This window comes from Python bivittatus, unplaced genomic scaffold (assembly GCF_059951505.1).
Source record: "Python bivittatus isolate LINGU-HERP-01145 unplaced genomic scaffold, Pbiv_v1 ctg000980_np1212, whole genome shotgun sequence".
Taxonomy (NCBI): Eukaryota; Metazoa; Chordata; class Lepidosauria; order Squamata; family Pythonidae; genus Python; species Python bivittatus.
Window position 1 is genome coordinate 58,225,586 of NW_028277125.1, and position 15,593 is coordinate 58,241,178.

The 15,593-nt window shown below is 36.5% G+C and overlaps 1 protein-coding gene across 8 annotated transcripts in view; it reads left to right on the forward strand.

The window, feature by feature from the left end:
• The window catches only part of TACC2 (transforming acidic coiled-coil containing protein 2), a 180,241-nt gene that overhangs the window by 18,472 nt on the left and 146,176 nt on the right, over positions 1 to 15,593 (forward strand). For all 8 annotated transcript variants that reach the window (XR_015794400.1, XM_088132061.1, XM_025167862.2 and 5 more), the window contains exons 2-4: positions 5,609 to 5,687; positions 13,552 to 13,739; positions 14,924 to 15,052. Coding sequence is in view for 7 of the 8 variants with exons in the window: in XM_088132061.1 (XP_087988187.1) it covers positions 5,655 to 5,687; positions 13,552 to 13,739; positions 14,924 to 15,052 (350 nt within the window). In the remaining variant the exon portion in view is untranslated. The remainder of the gene's footprint in view (positions 1 to 5,608; positions 5,688 to 13,551; positions 13,740 to 14,923; positions 15,053 to 15,593) is intronic.

Below are 15,593 nucleotides of genomic sequence, written 5' to 3' on the forward strand. Positions count from 1 at the left end.
GTTCTTCATCCATGCTTGCTGGACATGCATGAATTTGTCTATGAGTGTCAAGTTGCAATCCAGAAGACATGAGTGTAAATTCTCTGATGCAGCAGTATGAGAGGCAAATATTGTCTCTTTTTTGGGGTCTGGTCATCCATTTTTGTACTTGCTATGAGATATAATGACCTGTGAAAAATAAAATTTCAGTTTTTTCTCATGAAACAGTTCAGAGTTTTTAGATAAACAGTGTTTATGGCCACCAGCAGGTCTTCCTTTGCACATCTCAGTGTAGGTAAAAGTAATCCGCCATAGAGCTCACAGGTTTCAGAGGTTTTTATTAGGTAGAAATATAAGAAAGTAATTAAACATCCTGCGTCATCTTCTATAACTCTAACATATCAAAGATCTTTCTCATTTTTTAAATTAGCTGTTATAGAGTGTGTTACTGACTGATTCTACTCAGTACCTGGGGTGGAGTCAACATATTTGCTCAACTGGTTATGCTTAATTTAAGGTGGGTCATTTAAATGAAGGGTAAATTTATGTGATTCAGAGCACTGAAGGAAAACACAGAGCTGGGTGAAGTATTGTATCTGAAAAAAGACTGAAGTGCTTGAATGTCAAACGGGATCCAGATTATACCTCTCCATGTAAGTGTAGTAAAATTTCTTATGATATCACTTTTTCTAATGATTTAGCTTTATGTGAGCATTATCTTAGGAAACACAGTTTCCTAAGTTTTCCTAATTACACAAAACCAGTATGCTTCAAGAGTGTGCTGTCTAAAAATAAAAATGGGAAATAATATTAACTGATTATATGTAAATTAGAAGAATAGCTGTATGAGAATGTTGCAAAATTAGGGACTTAGTTGTACTGAGTTTTACAAAAGCTTATACATTTTCTTCATAGACTGTAATATTTTTAAATATTATACTATGGGATTATGCTTTAATCTATAATAATAACACATTATATTTTAAGGACAACTGTATATTTTAATTCTAGTGCATTAGAATATGAGTGAAAGAATCCAAATGACTTTACATTGCAATATGGACTGAAAGGAATTAAATAGGGAAAACATTTTTATAAAATGAATGATCATTGTTTCTATTGCAGATTTGATTATAGATCCTAAATATGTTTACTCAGAAATAAACCTTTCTAAGTTGATTTATTCTCTTGTTAGTTACTCAGTAGTGTAGACCACTGAGAGATCACTTAAGTCTTCCAAATGTTTTGGACTGCAACTCTCACAGCCCTTTTTTATTGTCTACAGCATTTAGGCGCGATGGAGGTTAGCTGAAGAATACCTGTGTGCTTGATACTAATGTAGGTTTTGACTGGGTTCATGCATTGCACTAAATCATAACAACATTTGTTTTGGATTTAGCTGTCTTCTCTCAACCTAGAACTGTAGATTGTAAACCATGATTTCTACATTAGAGACATATGTGAACTCAGCCTATTGTAGTTTATTTAACAAATGATAACAAATTTTAATCAGATTATACTATATGCACATAAAAAGTTTTACAAGTTGATGTGGTATTAGCTGTTTTTGTGTTTTAAGAGGTAAAGGAAAGGCTTTAATCAGATATAATATACTTCAATTTACACAAAGGACTGAAGTGATTCAGGATGCAGTTTAAAAGATGTGTGTGGTTTACTTCCAATTTAAACTATTGATTTAGGTCCAATCCTATTTGGTAATTTGAGTCAATTTGGAAAATCAGGTTGATTCAGTTTTACAAATCAGTTAAGAACATTCAGATTGATGATTTAATTTCAGTCAATGATCCAATTCATGAAGTTGCCTTCAAATGAAAACTCTGAAATGAAGCTTTATACCGCTTTAATATTTAGGGTACTAAAGGCTCTATACATGAACTATTATCTCCAAAACTTGGTATATTACTATTTTAGAAACATATTTCACACACTAACCACAGAAGTTTACCTGTACAAATTTAAAAGGAAAGAGATGCACAAAGTCCTGTATGGTTTATTAAACCAAGTATCCGCCTTTCCCCTTCATCTCTCGTGCCCACTTACATCTGAACAGGAAAACTGGTTTAGTCTCCAATTTCTAGACAAGCTATGAAACTAGGATAATTGTATTGTATCCTATGAAACATAGGATAATTGTAGACTTACCACTTCCAGGCTGCCAAAATCTGGATGACTGCTAAATGGCAGCAAAGAAATACAAAAATCTCTATTTGCTGCCATATCATAGTCATCTGGATTTTGCAGCCTCGATTGGTACACCTACTTGTCAATTATAATGCAGTAACACATACATTAGGATACAGCTAACAGAAGGTCTATATCATTAAAATACCTGCCTCCAGAAGTAAAGGGTACCAAAGACTACTTTCGCTACCCATTCCCCAAGCTGGTGTAATGGTTGAAAAGAAATACCTAGTTGAAGGAGAAATTGCAGAGGTGTGCAAAGAGAAACTTCCTAAAGAGAATGAAACGGGTGAGAGAAGGTACAAACCTCTCCCCATCCAACATCATATTCTGCCCTCACACATAATTCGGTTTGACATTGTCACATCTTTATACGAATCTAAAATGAAACAAATATCATCTTCCAGGCTTTAAGTCTGTCCATGCTTAACCTGGGAACAAGATCAATGCTATGTGGTTGGATCTGTTCTGAACAAACAAAATTGCATTGTAATGCAGTAAGCTTTGAATTCCAGCCTCAGGCAAAGGTGGAGAAGCTTCTTATTAACATTCTAAATCATTGCACCACAGTGAATGATGTAAAATGTACATTAAGAGATCAGCATTAATCATCAACTTCATAGATATTCATATACCATGTGGGAACGAATTGGATGCTGAAGTCTTGGCTCTGGTTGGAATAAAAGATGAAGTAATCATTTAGCACATAAAAGACCCATTAGAGGAATAGATCAGTATATGTTTATGTGTATGATCTGGTTCATATACTGCATTTAGCCATAGCTTCTTTAATTATGGTTTGCTGAATGAACCATAATTGGCTAGATTCACATATGATAAACCAAAGCTTATGTATGGACTGACTCTAACTCTTAATATTATGTTAGGGGTTCTGATCTTTGGACAATGTTGCTGTTCCCTTTTGTTGATTAGGAGCTATGGGCCATAGATTTACTTTGTGTCAGAATCCGACCTTCTAAATTTGTACTGATGAAAAATATAATAGTGAACTTTGAGTAATAGGAAGGGCAGCAGTATCACTAACATGTGGGCTAATTAAATCTTACCCCTATCCATGCAGTTCCTTCAGTGCTGGGACACCATGCTACACAGACTAGTAGCATCTTGTAAGAGACTCAAGACTACAAGGAATGGTAGAGGGAATTCTCTACTATATTTGATTCTCACTCACCAATAACTGCAAGCAAGCATTTGACCAAACAACTCAGGAACAATGATATACTTCTGATTATTCTCTAATTCAGGGGTCCCCAATATAGCATCCATGGCCAGCACATATCTGCTTTTTTTGTCCACTAGTCTCCCTGTCCCATCTGACTTTGTATTTTGTTAAACCTCTATGTGAATTTGAACAAAATTAAGTGGGAAGGTGAAATGTTGCAGAGCAGACAAGTGGCCTCTAACATAATCTCTACTTCTAAGAGGGAAGCTTAGCTTATTAGCTGTTGCTAGAGCAGAAAAGTGTGATATAAATCAAATCAATAAATCATCCTTAGATCCAAATTGGGAGAGGAGGAGGATGGCACTTCCTCTAATCCAGTGTTTCTCAACATTGGGAACTTTAAGATGTGTGGACTCAACTCCCAGAATTCCACATATCTTATGGTTCCCAAGGTTGAGAAACACCGCTCTAATGAGTCTTGCTGTATTTGTACAGAAAGTTTGGAAAATGACTACTACCCTCCAAGCTCAGTATCATCTCCTTTTGCCAGAAGCCTTGTAATGAGATCAGTCTGTAAATATGTGAACGCTCTAAAGAGAAAAAATAGGCTCATGAAAGGACCCCAAATATAAAGTTGTATATTCAGGAAATAAATCAGACATCTCCCAAAAACTTTTTTTTTTAAAAAAAATCATAAAACTGAGTAAACTGAGCACCAATTTTCAAAGTAACATTAATTTAGTTCTACATATTTGAATACCTTGTGTAATTTTAAAACTATAGATTATTGTTAGAATCATGTTAATATGTGAGTTATGAACTGAATCAGCTCAGTATGAATCATGTCAACATGGAAAGTTACAGTCATTTCTATGTAGTCAAAGAGATCTATCCTTATTTAATGGATCATCCAAGGTTTGAATGTTAAAAATTTTGGTTAAGAGAAACCCAGATTTTGGATGTGGTACAAGCCTATGGAATTTGGAATCATAGTCCAAACACTGTTTCCATGTTAAATGTAATTATACATTGAATTTGATTTCAAATATGAGTCTATTTCAAATATCAAGACATATTCCCACAATTTGAATAGCCATTCTCCCAACTTTTGAGTGCATATCACCTTACTGCTATGTTGAACCTATCTATATGCACCCATATGTACGCTGCTTACAGACCTCAGTTCCTGGCAAGCCTCAGTTTGCCACAAACTTGTTATCACCAGAAAATTCCAGCTATTGTGTCTGGCTGTCCCAACTGATACTTGAACAAGAAACCTTGCAGAGAGTGATACAAGAGTTCAGCTCTTTGATAAGCTAGATTTTTTGCAAGAACAAGAACTGGAACAACTGTTATGAAGAAGTATAATTGCAAAATGTGAGATTCTAGACCAGTGTTTCTTAACGTCGGCTACTTTAAGATATGTAGATTCAATTCCCAGAATTCCCCAGCCAGCAGATGTATACACAGACAATCAAATTCAAATCTTGTGCTTCTTTCTCCCATCTGTGCAATATAACAGTATGAGAGCTTCTCACTTTGGGCTGGAAGGAGCAATGAACCCCTGTGTATTGATATTGTAATTGACCAGTTTGGTGTCAGGCTTTTTGCCTGTAACCTTATCCAATCTAACCCTTGCATATTGACAGTGACAGATGTAGCAAACAGGGTGGGTAAGAACAGAGTTGGCTTAAGGCATTGCCTAAGTCCATACTTCCCAGGGATAATGCTAACAAGTCTTGCCAAACTATCCATTTAAGACTCCAACCTTCATCTATCTTCCCCTTGTGGTGTTGTCACATGTATGCCATTTCACTCTGCTCCCCAAAAGAGCTGATGCAGTAGAGCTATCAGATGGATAGAGGGTGATGTGTATTCTTTTTTTTGGGGGGGGGGCTTAGGCTGATTTTGCAATAAAGAGAAATCATTTTTTGAAATGATGTGGGCCCACCCTTTTCCTTTTTTTGTCTTGACTCTCTGTCTTGAGCATTGAGTATATAAGTGTGGCCCACAGATTGCTCCCCTCTGCAGTACGGGACTGAGTAAGCAAGGACTTCAAAGCTATGACTGGCAGAAAGTTAGCTTTGTAATATAAAGCCATCTTTTCAGGGCAAATAACTGCTTGGTTTGGTGAGAATTTCTATTGGGAACTGTTCAGGGAGGTACAAAGCAGGGTGTTTTCTTCTTGGACTGTTGTTTTCCCACACTATTGGGAAATCCCTGATGACTGTTTGTTTCTTTCAGCTGGTATTCTTAACACAACGGTTGACCCTGAAATTTTCCTGTTGAAATGGGCAATGAAAACAGCAGCCAAGAAAGTCAGGTGAGTATGAACGTGATTACAGAAAACCCTTTCTTAAAGTTACAAAATTTTAAAAGTTAAGGGACAAGATTTGTTGGATTCATAATGGATAGACAAATTTGATGCCAGTGGCATCAATGCATTGAAGGCTATGAATTGCAATTTGTGTGAGTGGAGTGAGGAGAGAGGAGAAATTGTTTGTATGTTTGTATGAAAGTTCCTAATGTAGCAGTCAGAGATCTACATCACTAATCTATATGAGCCAAAAGATCTAGTTAGTAATTTTTGAACAGAAAGAAAAGTAATTCAGAAAAGGCTAGAGATGTCCCATGCTGTGATTTGGCCAGTTTAGGATGAAGTAATGTTCATGTTGGGAGTGGTGGGGGAATTACTGGTTTGGAATATTTTAGATTCCTCTTCAAGGTTGGAGGTAATATATAGCCAGCAAGATACTAGTCAACATGGTAAGTTCCAAGGGCCGGGCGGTGGGGATCAGGCTGTTAGAGAATTAGAGTTGTGAAATGGCTGATGGATGTTCCTTGCTCTGTCCCATCAAATCTTAAGTTGTTTTGCTAACCTACCCTTCTCACCTTGTAGTTTGTGTACTGACTTCTCAAACCTACCCCTATGCCAACTCTATTATAAGTTTATGAAGTACATTGAGGGTAAAGTCACTGACATCTGTTCTGTATAACATGCCACAATAATTGTAGAATTTGTGGAGTTAGTGGGGACAATGTCTAGGCTTGTGGGATCAGCTTTAATTATTGTGGTCTTGTGTGGGTTAAGATTGACTACCTGTGCTTAAGACCCTTGCTCATGATAGTTAAGCGCTATAAGGCAGGGTGAATCCAGAGAATGGCCAATATCTCTTTGTGTGAAGGACTTAAGCCCACTATCTTGAAGGAGAAGGTGGTGGTGCAACCTCTCTTAAAAAGGCCATCCTTGGATCCTGACTGATGAACTTTAGTGGAAGAGAAACAGGGACAATATGACCAAACTGATTCTCTTAGTGGTCTTTGGCAACACAGGACTGCTACCAGAGAATGGTCGTGTGAGATTGGTGTTCAACCTATGGCTCTTGCATTGGAAGAAATTGTATTCTTTCTCCCTGTTGTTTTTATCTCCATTAAGTCATTTGATATTTGGAGTAACATCAGGGTGCTAAAGATATTCAAACCTATATATGCTTTCCATTTGAATCAAGAAAGATTGTGTAGAAGTCTGGATAGAGAGTGACAGACTGGAGAGTGACAGCCAAAAAATGAATGTTGGATGTGCTATGGGTAGATGGTTCTCAGGGCCAGAAACAAGGAAGGTTCATGTTCTAGATGGCACGGCACTCCCTCTGAATGAACTGGTATATAGCTTGGGGTGTAGTTTATCAATAGAGGAGCAGGAGCCCTATTCTGGCTGATGCACTACAAGGAATAAGATAGCCAAGATTTTCATCTCATTAGTTCAGATTTTGCACTGTTCAAATTCACTGATGATTTATGGTTTTCATATTTTAAGAGAAAGAAAAACGTCTTCCAATCATTTTTTCTACCATTCATATTTATTCATTTTATTTTTTCCTTTCTAAGCTATGGCACAAATGGGGTATCTCCATATAACCACCCCAGACACTTGATCACTTTTCCTATTTGGCATGTTTTCTGACCGAACAATATTCTTTTTCAAAGTGCAGTGGCCAGAAATGTACACAACATTCTACATGTTTATAACAAATATTGTTCCGTATGGAGTCACTGGGAAAATGGCCATTTATTTTCAAATTTCTTGCCCAACTGTTATATTTTTCATCATTGTCACACTATATGTTGATATTTGCATTGAACTATCTACTGGAAGCTCAAAATCTTAGGGTGGGGGGACGTCAGACATTATTTCCCATCAGCGTATTTGTGAAGTTAGATTCCTATGTGTTCTGTGTAAATTAGAATACAGAATGGTGTTTATTATAGGAAGTGAATGTTATTACAGAAAGCATCATCCCATAACAACAGAACATAACTGTAATCATAATCCAAAATGCTATATATTTTCCCCACCCATCAATTTCTGTAACTGCATTTTCTACATTAAGTAGTTAGGAAGAATTAAAGAAAACTGTGTAATTTTACTGATCTTTCTTTCACACCCACATACAAACCCACAGAGTGCCTGCAAGGCTTTTTTTACAGAATGTGAAAATTTCTATTGGGGTTTCTGAGACTGCAAGAGAAATTCCCCAGGTCTTTCTCAGCCATAGATATCTGGTTTTTTTTTTTTTTTCAGGTATTAGTAATGCTTGGGGATTCTCAAACTAGCAAAACTGTGTGCTTCCTATATTCTTTAATGTTGACATTGAAAACATTGGGCCTGCATCTTTCAGAGGAGAGAGAGCATAAAACATGTTGAATTGTTTCAAGGATACAAAGCACGGCAAGGTTGCTGTGAACTTAAATTATTATCCACATTGCAAATTGCATCAAAGCATTGGTTATGCATTTTTGAACAGGACTGGTTCTTTTACAATGATTAGAGAGAAGCTTAGTAAGTCATCACTGCAAGTGCTGGAAAGATTAATGATGTGCTTAGATATGGCAATGCACTGAAAGGTTCGACATGGGTAAAAGGTAATGAACACAAACCACATTAAACACCTCCAGCCTCTGCAACACAATTTCTTCCTGAGGTTTTGTATTATTAAAAACTGTAATATATTGTAGACAATTAAGTTACAGTTCTGAATTTTCTAATAGTGGGACTTAGTTGTTTTCATGACAATGTTTTGGTCATTTGGTTTCCTTTTGGCATGCTATTACTCCCTTGTCAGTCCTCTGAGAGTATTTATGTACAGGATATTCAGTTAAACTATACTGTTCTGATGTATTTCATAATCTTTATTTAAGGCTAAACAGCGTGAATAGACAGACAGATAGACAGAGTGTTTATATATGAGAATCCAAAGAGTCTATGAGAATCCAAAGACTCATGAGGGTTTACAGTCATAAAAACAAATGATATTGATAAAAAGCACAATGAAAACAAATAATCTATAAATACAATTATCAAATGGTGCCCACCAATGTACTCTGTGATTTTTTTTTCCTTTTGCGGGGGGGGTTCCTTCAAGTCAGTGTTAACTCTTGGCAACTGCCAGAACAAGTCCCTGCACTTTTCTTGGCAAGATTTTGGAAGTGGTTTGCCATTGCCTGTTTCTTCCTAGGACTGAGAGAGAGTGACTGGCCCAAAGTCACCCAGTTGGCTTTGTGTCTAAGGTGGGACTTGAATTCAGGGTCTCCCATTTTCTAGCCTGGTACTTTAACCACTACACCAAACTGGCCTCCAATATACATATACCATTATAGAACCCAAAATTGTGTTCACACAGAAAGATTGATAGTGAAGTTCTAAATAAGTCTACTTGCAAAACAGCTTCATTGGTTTCAATTGATCAGTAGCAATGGAACTCAAACTTTTGACTAAAGAAACAACTTCAGTCTGACTGCCAGTATAGGACAATAACTATATTGTCTGCTGCAAACAACAATACTTAAACTCTTCTTTCCCAGATTATTAAGATAGCCATTTATCTACAGATGTACAGGCTGTTTGGTTTCAAAGCAGTTTGGCCTGCTCTGGGCAGTATTTTAACAACTGCCATGTGTTCCTAGCTGGCTACTTTAGCAGTTGTTTCTGAAATCAGACTCCTGACACCATGGGGATGTCCTTTGGTCAACTTCCCAGCATTCACCTTCAATCAGAAGCTCCTTACGGAGGAAGTGAGTCCTTCAGAATGAGCACACTGATATATTTAACAGATGAAGGTTTAAGCCTGTGCCAAACAGATTGCTTTCTCTGTGTAGCATAAAAATACAATGGGAGATACAATGACAATAAAAGGTAAGAAGGTCAGCTTTACTGTCTGTTTTACTATGATTTTTTTTTCCAGGGCTCCATCTCCCTGTAAGCACAGAGTTATTAGGAATGGAAACTTGGTGTAATTCATCCAAGCTGACTTCCAGCCAAGCCACAGAACTGTATCATGTTGCAACAACTGCCTTAAAAGGCTGTGTGTTTATAATGAGGAAAGTACTACAGGAAGAAGGCTGTTGGGGGAGGGGTGGGAGAAAGAATAGAGAGAAAGGACCTTGGTTAACTTAAGCCAATTAAGAATGGTTGCTAATAGTCCCACCCACCCTTCAGGCTTTCCAAATGCAAAACTTGAGTTCAGAACCTCTTCTTTTTTCCCCTTTTCTAAATGACAGTTAAGTCCTTGATGATTAGCAGGGAAATTTCAGAGACATTTGTCATCTATACACTGATATTGTCTTAAGAATGACAAGACTAGAAACTTAACTTTTGCAATTTGATGGATAAAAGGTTGTGTTGTATAAATCCAATTTTAATAGCATTTGTTATACTCCACTAGTAGATTTTATTGGCAAGATTCCTGCTCTCTTTGGCTCTGGGGTTATTTTTATTTAATAAAAAAGAACTTGTTTGATGATCTCTTGATGATTTGAAAATTTGTTTTGGGTATTTGGATTGTTCATGCTTGTTTTATTCTTGCTCCCAAAAGGATAGATTGCACATTATAGCAATTTATTTATTTTCTTTACACCACATAAGGATACATTTAATATTACTGTACTATAAATATAAAACCTGGTAATATAAATATTAATTCTAGGAATCATTACTTGCTCTTTGATTAATGTAATGTTTTTATGGAAGTGCTATTGAGATTATGGCTGTGTTCTCGTAATCATACTTCCTTAATCAACCCAGCTTTCTAGCTTCACATGATAGAGTGAATAATAAAGTAACTACATGGGATGAATCTTTACCACACATTAGCCTAAAATACCTACATCCTCAGTGCTGCCATTTACTATACATGTGTTGTGTGTATGTATGTGCATTATTTGTGTCATTAACAAAATGAAATCTCTTATAAATTTATAACAATTGAATGCTGAGTGGAAAAGGTCTATTTGCCTACCACTGGGCCTGCCCCAACCAACCAGACAATCTTCATACTTCTTCCCTGCGCCCCTCCGCCCCGCTCAACCAGGGTCATAGCAGTAAATCCAAAGGAAGGAATATGACTTTCCCTTTCTGCTATCTGAGGAACATGCTGGTATCTTAAACCCAGTATCTGGATTTAAGATACCTTCCAAGGCATATTACCAGATAACAATCACTCCCCCAAGACACAACTTGGCACCTCCCCAAAAATCTGCTTAAAATACTATTTATTTTATTAAGAACACAAAACAGCAAAGAAAAACATGGATAGGTGTTATGCTTAAAGGAAGAGATTAAGCTTCAGAAGAAGGAGTAGAAACAAAGGAAAAATAGGTAGACCCATCTAAGATGGTGATTAGACCTAAACAAAATTAGACCTTAAACAAAATTTAATTTAAACAAAAGAGGGAAATAGAGCACTTACTTTGAGCAGGAAATAAAACCAGATTTAATGCTACTCTAGTTACTAACCACACCTAGAAAATCTATGTGAGTTAAATTTCTTCTTGCATCTTAGAAGATTTCATCCCATTGCTTTAGTAGCAGTATTCTTAATTGGTATGTGTATATATCTAAGCACAATACAAGTTTTAAATCTGTCTACCTCCCTCAGCAGTCTGCTGTTCCCAGTGTAATTCAAAAGAACCAAAATCTCCAACAAATTTATTGCTTGCTGTTTCATCTCAAGGAGGGAAGAAATACTCTTGCTCAGGAATTTAGCAAACCAGCCCTTATAGGCATATTACTAGAGGTAGAAGGGATTAGTCTATAGGTCAGTTGTAGATAGGATAACAGGAATCTTTATAAGCTTTCATTACTTGAGGTATCTGTTACACAAAGGGTGTTTGTGTGTGTGTGTATAATATATACACAATACAGTACAATCATTGAAGAATTACAGAATGGAAGAAACTATTCTTTCAACTCACCTTCTAACACTTCATTTAAGTGAGTGATGTAATAGTAGCTTCAGATCACCTGTCCTTGCAGTTTCACTCATGAAGGATTTCTTGCAATTTATACTTCAAAACCCGAATGCTGCTATAATCAAGAGGTGTTAGTGCAATGAAAGATCTGTCTTGTTCTCCATTTTTAAAAGGATGCCAACTATTTCAGTCTAATTAAAATACAAGTTATTATAGTTTATATCACAAGGTATAGAACATAATAGTCTGCTTCACACATAACACTAACTCAGAAACTAGAGATGGGCAACATTTTAGGGCTTGGGAGCTGCAGAAGTCTATCAGCCTCCCAGGGGACTAAAGAAGCTGTCCAGTGTCATGGTGATAGCTCTGCAGTGGGGGAGGGGGAGTGTTTTCAGTCTCGTTTTGGGGTTCCTTAGGATTTTAAGGTTTGGGATAGAAGTGAAAACTAGCAAACTCCATACGCACCCTAACCCTTGAAACCTTAAACATGGCCTAAACTTACCGTATTCAGGACAGATGTTGGGGTGCTTCCCATGTTTAGTTGTTTATAAGGAAATGGAAGAAATCACACCACCTGCAGGTTACTATGTCTGCCATAAACCTAGAAGCCTCCTATAGCCCACGGTTCTCAAACAATAGTGTTTTAGTTCATATACAGTATAACACTAAACTAAAGGAAAGCAAAGCAAACCATACAATGGCTGAATATGATATGGGTGATTAAGCATATCCTCTAGTTAAGCTCAATCCTTTATCACTACATGGTCATTTCCATGTAATTTCCTTGACAACCGTTCAGAAGAGTCTTTTTCCATGATGCTTTTTGTCTTCCCAGTCAGGGTTACAGCTCTGTAATTCCCTGGTAGCCTTTCATCTCTAACCAAACCCAACTTGTTTAGCTTTGAAGCACAGAGAAGGTTGGCCAGGTATTGCCACCTGCTATTCACAATTGGATTGGATGTAGTCAGAATTATTGTTCTGTGGTATGGGTTTCAAAAATGGTAAGTCATGTTGAAAGGGGAAAATTCCAACCAAATGCTTCTCAGATACCTTGTGGTCAAAACTGTATCAATTCAGCTGTCCATGGTTAGAAGGAAACACCATAAACCTATGGTAGTCTAAATGCAAGTGTTAATCCAATGGGAATTACAATTCAAAATAAAATATAGAAGCACTGAGTCCAATGTAGAAGCACTGAGTCCAATACAATTAGTGTCTTTACTGATTTTATTGTATAATCATATTTTGTACACATATGATTCTTAATGTTTCAAGTTTATTATTACAATGGCCTAAGAAATTCCCTACTGAATTCCAACAACTGAAAGCTTTCTTTGAGACTGACAGATCATTGTTTCATGTTTTTGATCAATGTACCCGAAAGTTTGGAGGAAAATATGAAAATATAATCAAAATGCAGCACTTGTCTGTTGCAGCAAAAACAGAAAGTCTTGTGTTGTATGAATGTACAGTATCTTTACATTTAGAACATTTAAAAAAAGTTTAATCTTTAAGATGCTGCAAGCATCTTGTTATGTGGGTACTATTGGCAAATTATTCTTCAACTTCATTCTGAAGTATATTTTTTGTCATTTTAAAAAAAAATTTTGTTTGAAACACAGCTTTTTTCCTTTCTGCCATACTGATAGATTTCCTGATCAAAAGGAAATGTTCAATATATATGAAAAAGAGATAAGAATACCCCTATGGGCCAGCTAAGAGCATCATACAGTTGTTCTCCCAATACCACACCACAGTTCCAGATTTATTTTTCTTTGTGATTATTGGTTTATTCATTATTTCTCTTTAGCCAGAGTAACATTAAGACAGAACATCTATAAAGGATGCAATTTTTATTTTGTAATGAAAAAGAAGTATTCATTCTGTTGTTTGTTTGCTTTTTAATTAAAATTCATGCTTTTATTTTCCTTTTCCAGGATGTCCCTTCAGTTCCAAAATCAACCGAGCCACTTAGTAGTGAGAGAGAAATAAAAAATAAAAAGTCAAGGAAAAAGAGCAGAGACAAATCACTCAAGCAAGATGACTTAGATACCTTACCATCAGATTCTACTGTTTCATTATCACCACCAGATGATGGTTTCTCTTTAACTGCAGAAGATACAAGGTAGGCAGAAGATATTTTTTACTTTGTTCATGAAATAAGTAATTGGAAGGCATAATGCATTTGAAAAAGTTGGCTGTTGCCCAGGAAGCTGTTGCCTAGGAGATCTACTATAGTAACCCAATTAACATTACAGATTAAAAGTCACTTACTACCCAATTAACTTCCTTTTCATATTCATGGGCAATACAAGAATGTAACAGGATTTTAATACCATTTCAGTACATGCCTATGATGAAGTAAGAAATTTTACCCAATGTAGCACCTGGGAATTCAGGAACAGGATATCATTCTTTTGAATTCATCAATAAAATAGTAATCTGATATATGTGGTACTACAAACTTTGCTATTACTTAAAATATACCTTCATATTTATATATTAGTTTCCCAGGTGGCAGTTAGCTAAGGTTGCATATTCTGTGCTGTAGGGTTTACTTCAGTCATGCAGTGTCTGGGGGTTTGGGCTAGCTTTCCTTCCTGGAAAGCATGACATTCCTCCAGGTAGGAGGCTTCAAGCAGAACGTGAATTGGAGGGAATGAATAATTTCCAGCAATGCATAAGAGCAAAGGTCAGCAGATTTTTCAGCTAGTCAGCATGACTTCCCATTTATGGGGATATCGCTGTGAGGGCTGAGGTAGGAACCAGCAGAACTAGAGGAGCCTATTATATAAGCATACAAAACCATTTGGCTTCAAGAATTCCAAAAGGATTAACCAAGTATCTGTCAGTTGGGAAGGGCAGGAGGAAGAAGTCACAAGTTTAAACCCTTTATATTTCTAGTGGTATAAAAGTAATTTAGATCTTCTCATTGACAGTAGGCAGTCAACTGTTTTGCACAGCTTTATTCTTGTCAGCCGTCTCTGTGAGTCTTCTGCCAAATTTTGCTGAAGAGTCAAACTAAGCTATGAAGTGTCAGAAAATCCCAAGTCCAGGGTGAGAAGTTGGACAGATTGATTTCCCACTCCATACCTTCATCACTATGGGAAGAGAGCCAATGCCTAGATTTAAAAAGGGAGGGGAAGACTTAAAAGTACATTGATGCAAATCACAAATGTATGACTCTACAGTAATAATATTCTAAGGGAAATCGATTGGATGCCAATTTGATTTTCCCATTTTAAATTTGGTATTATGAATCGTGAATGTGTTTCTTTTTCCACAACCCTCTTTCTTTTTTTCTGACAGAGGAAATTGGCCTCCAGTGTCTGACTTGAAGGAAAGGGAGTCCTACCAACCCCCAGCTCCAGATAACCTTCTTCTTGCTGGGATTGATATAAATGAAGAGTTAAGGACCCAGAACTCTATCCTAAACAGGTATAGCTAATTTGAGAAAATATTCTTGTTTGTTTTTCTGTGTATTGATGGATTAGCCTCTTGCTTATGGTTTCTAAAAAAATACATCCATAGGTGAGTAAGTTTCTTCTGGCTTTTTGAACCTCTCTTACGTAGTTTTCGATTGTTTATTAGATTTGGGTTTTCTGGATGGCAGTGTGCAGCTTGAGTTCTGCATGTTTCTGAAGGCTGGCTGCTCAGTCTTGGTTTTGTTGTCTTTTTTTTCTTTTTTAATTGTTCTGTCTGTCCAACACTGGTATAAGAAGAGTAAAATGCATTAATGAGAAAATACAGTACAAATATGTTAGCTTATTGAGACCAGAGCTTTCACACTTTCATAACGTTAAATAATATAAAGCAAAGTGTGGAAACGTTGCAATTGGAACAGAGTTTTGTTTTGTTACTTCTGTCAGTCTTCAATTGTGAAAGAATTCTCAGGCTTAAAAACTCACTTATTTTGCAAATGTGTACAATTTCTGACACACATTGCTTATGTATAATGATAAATAGGTACAGTTCAATA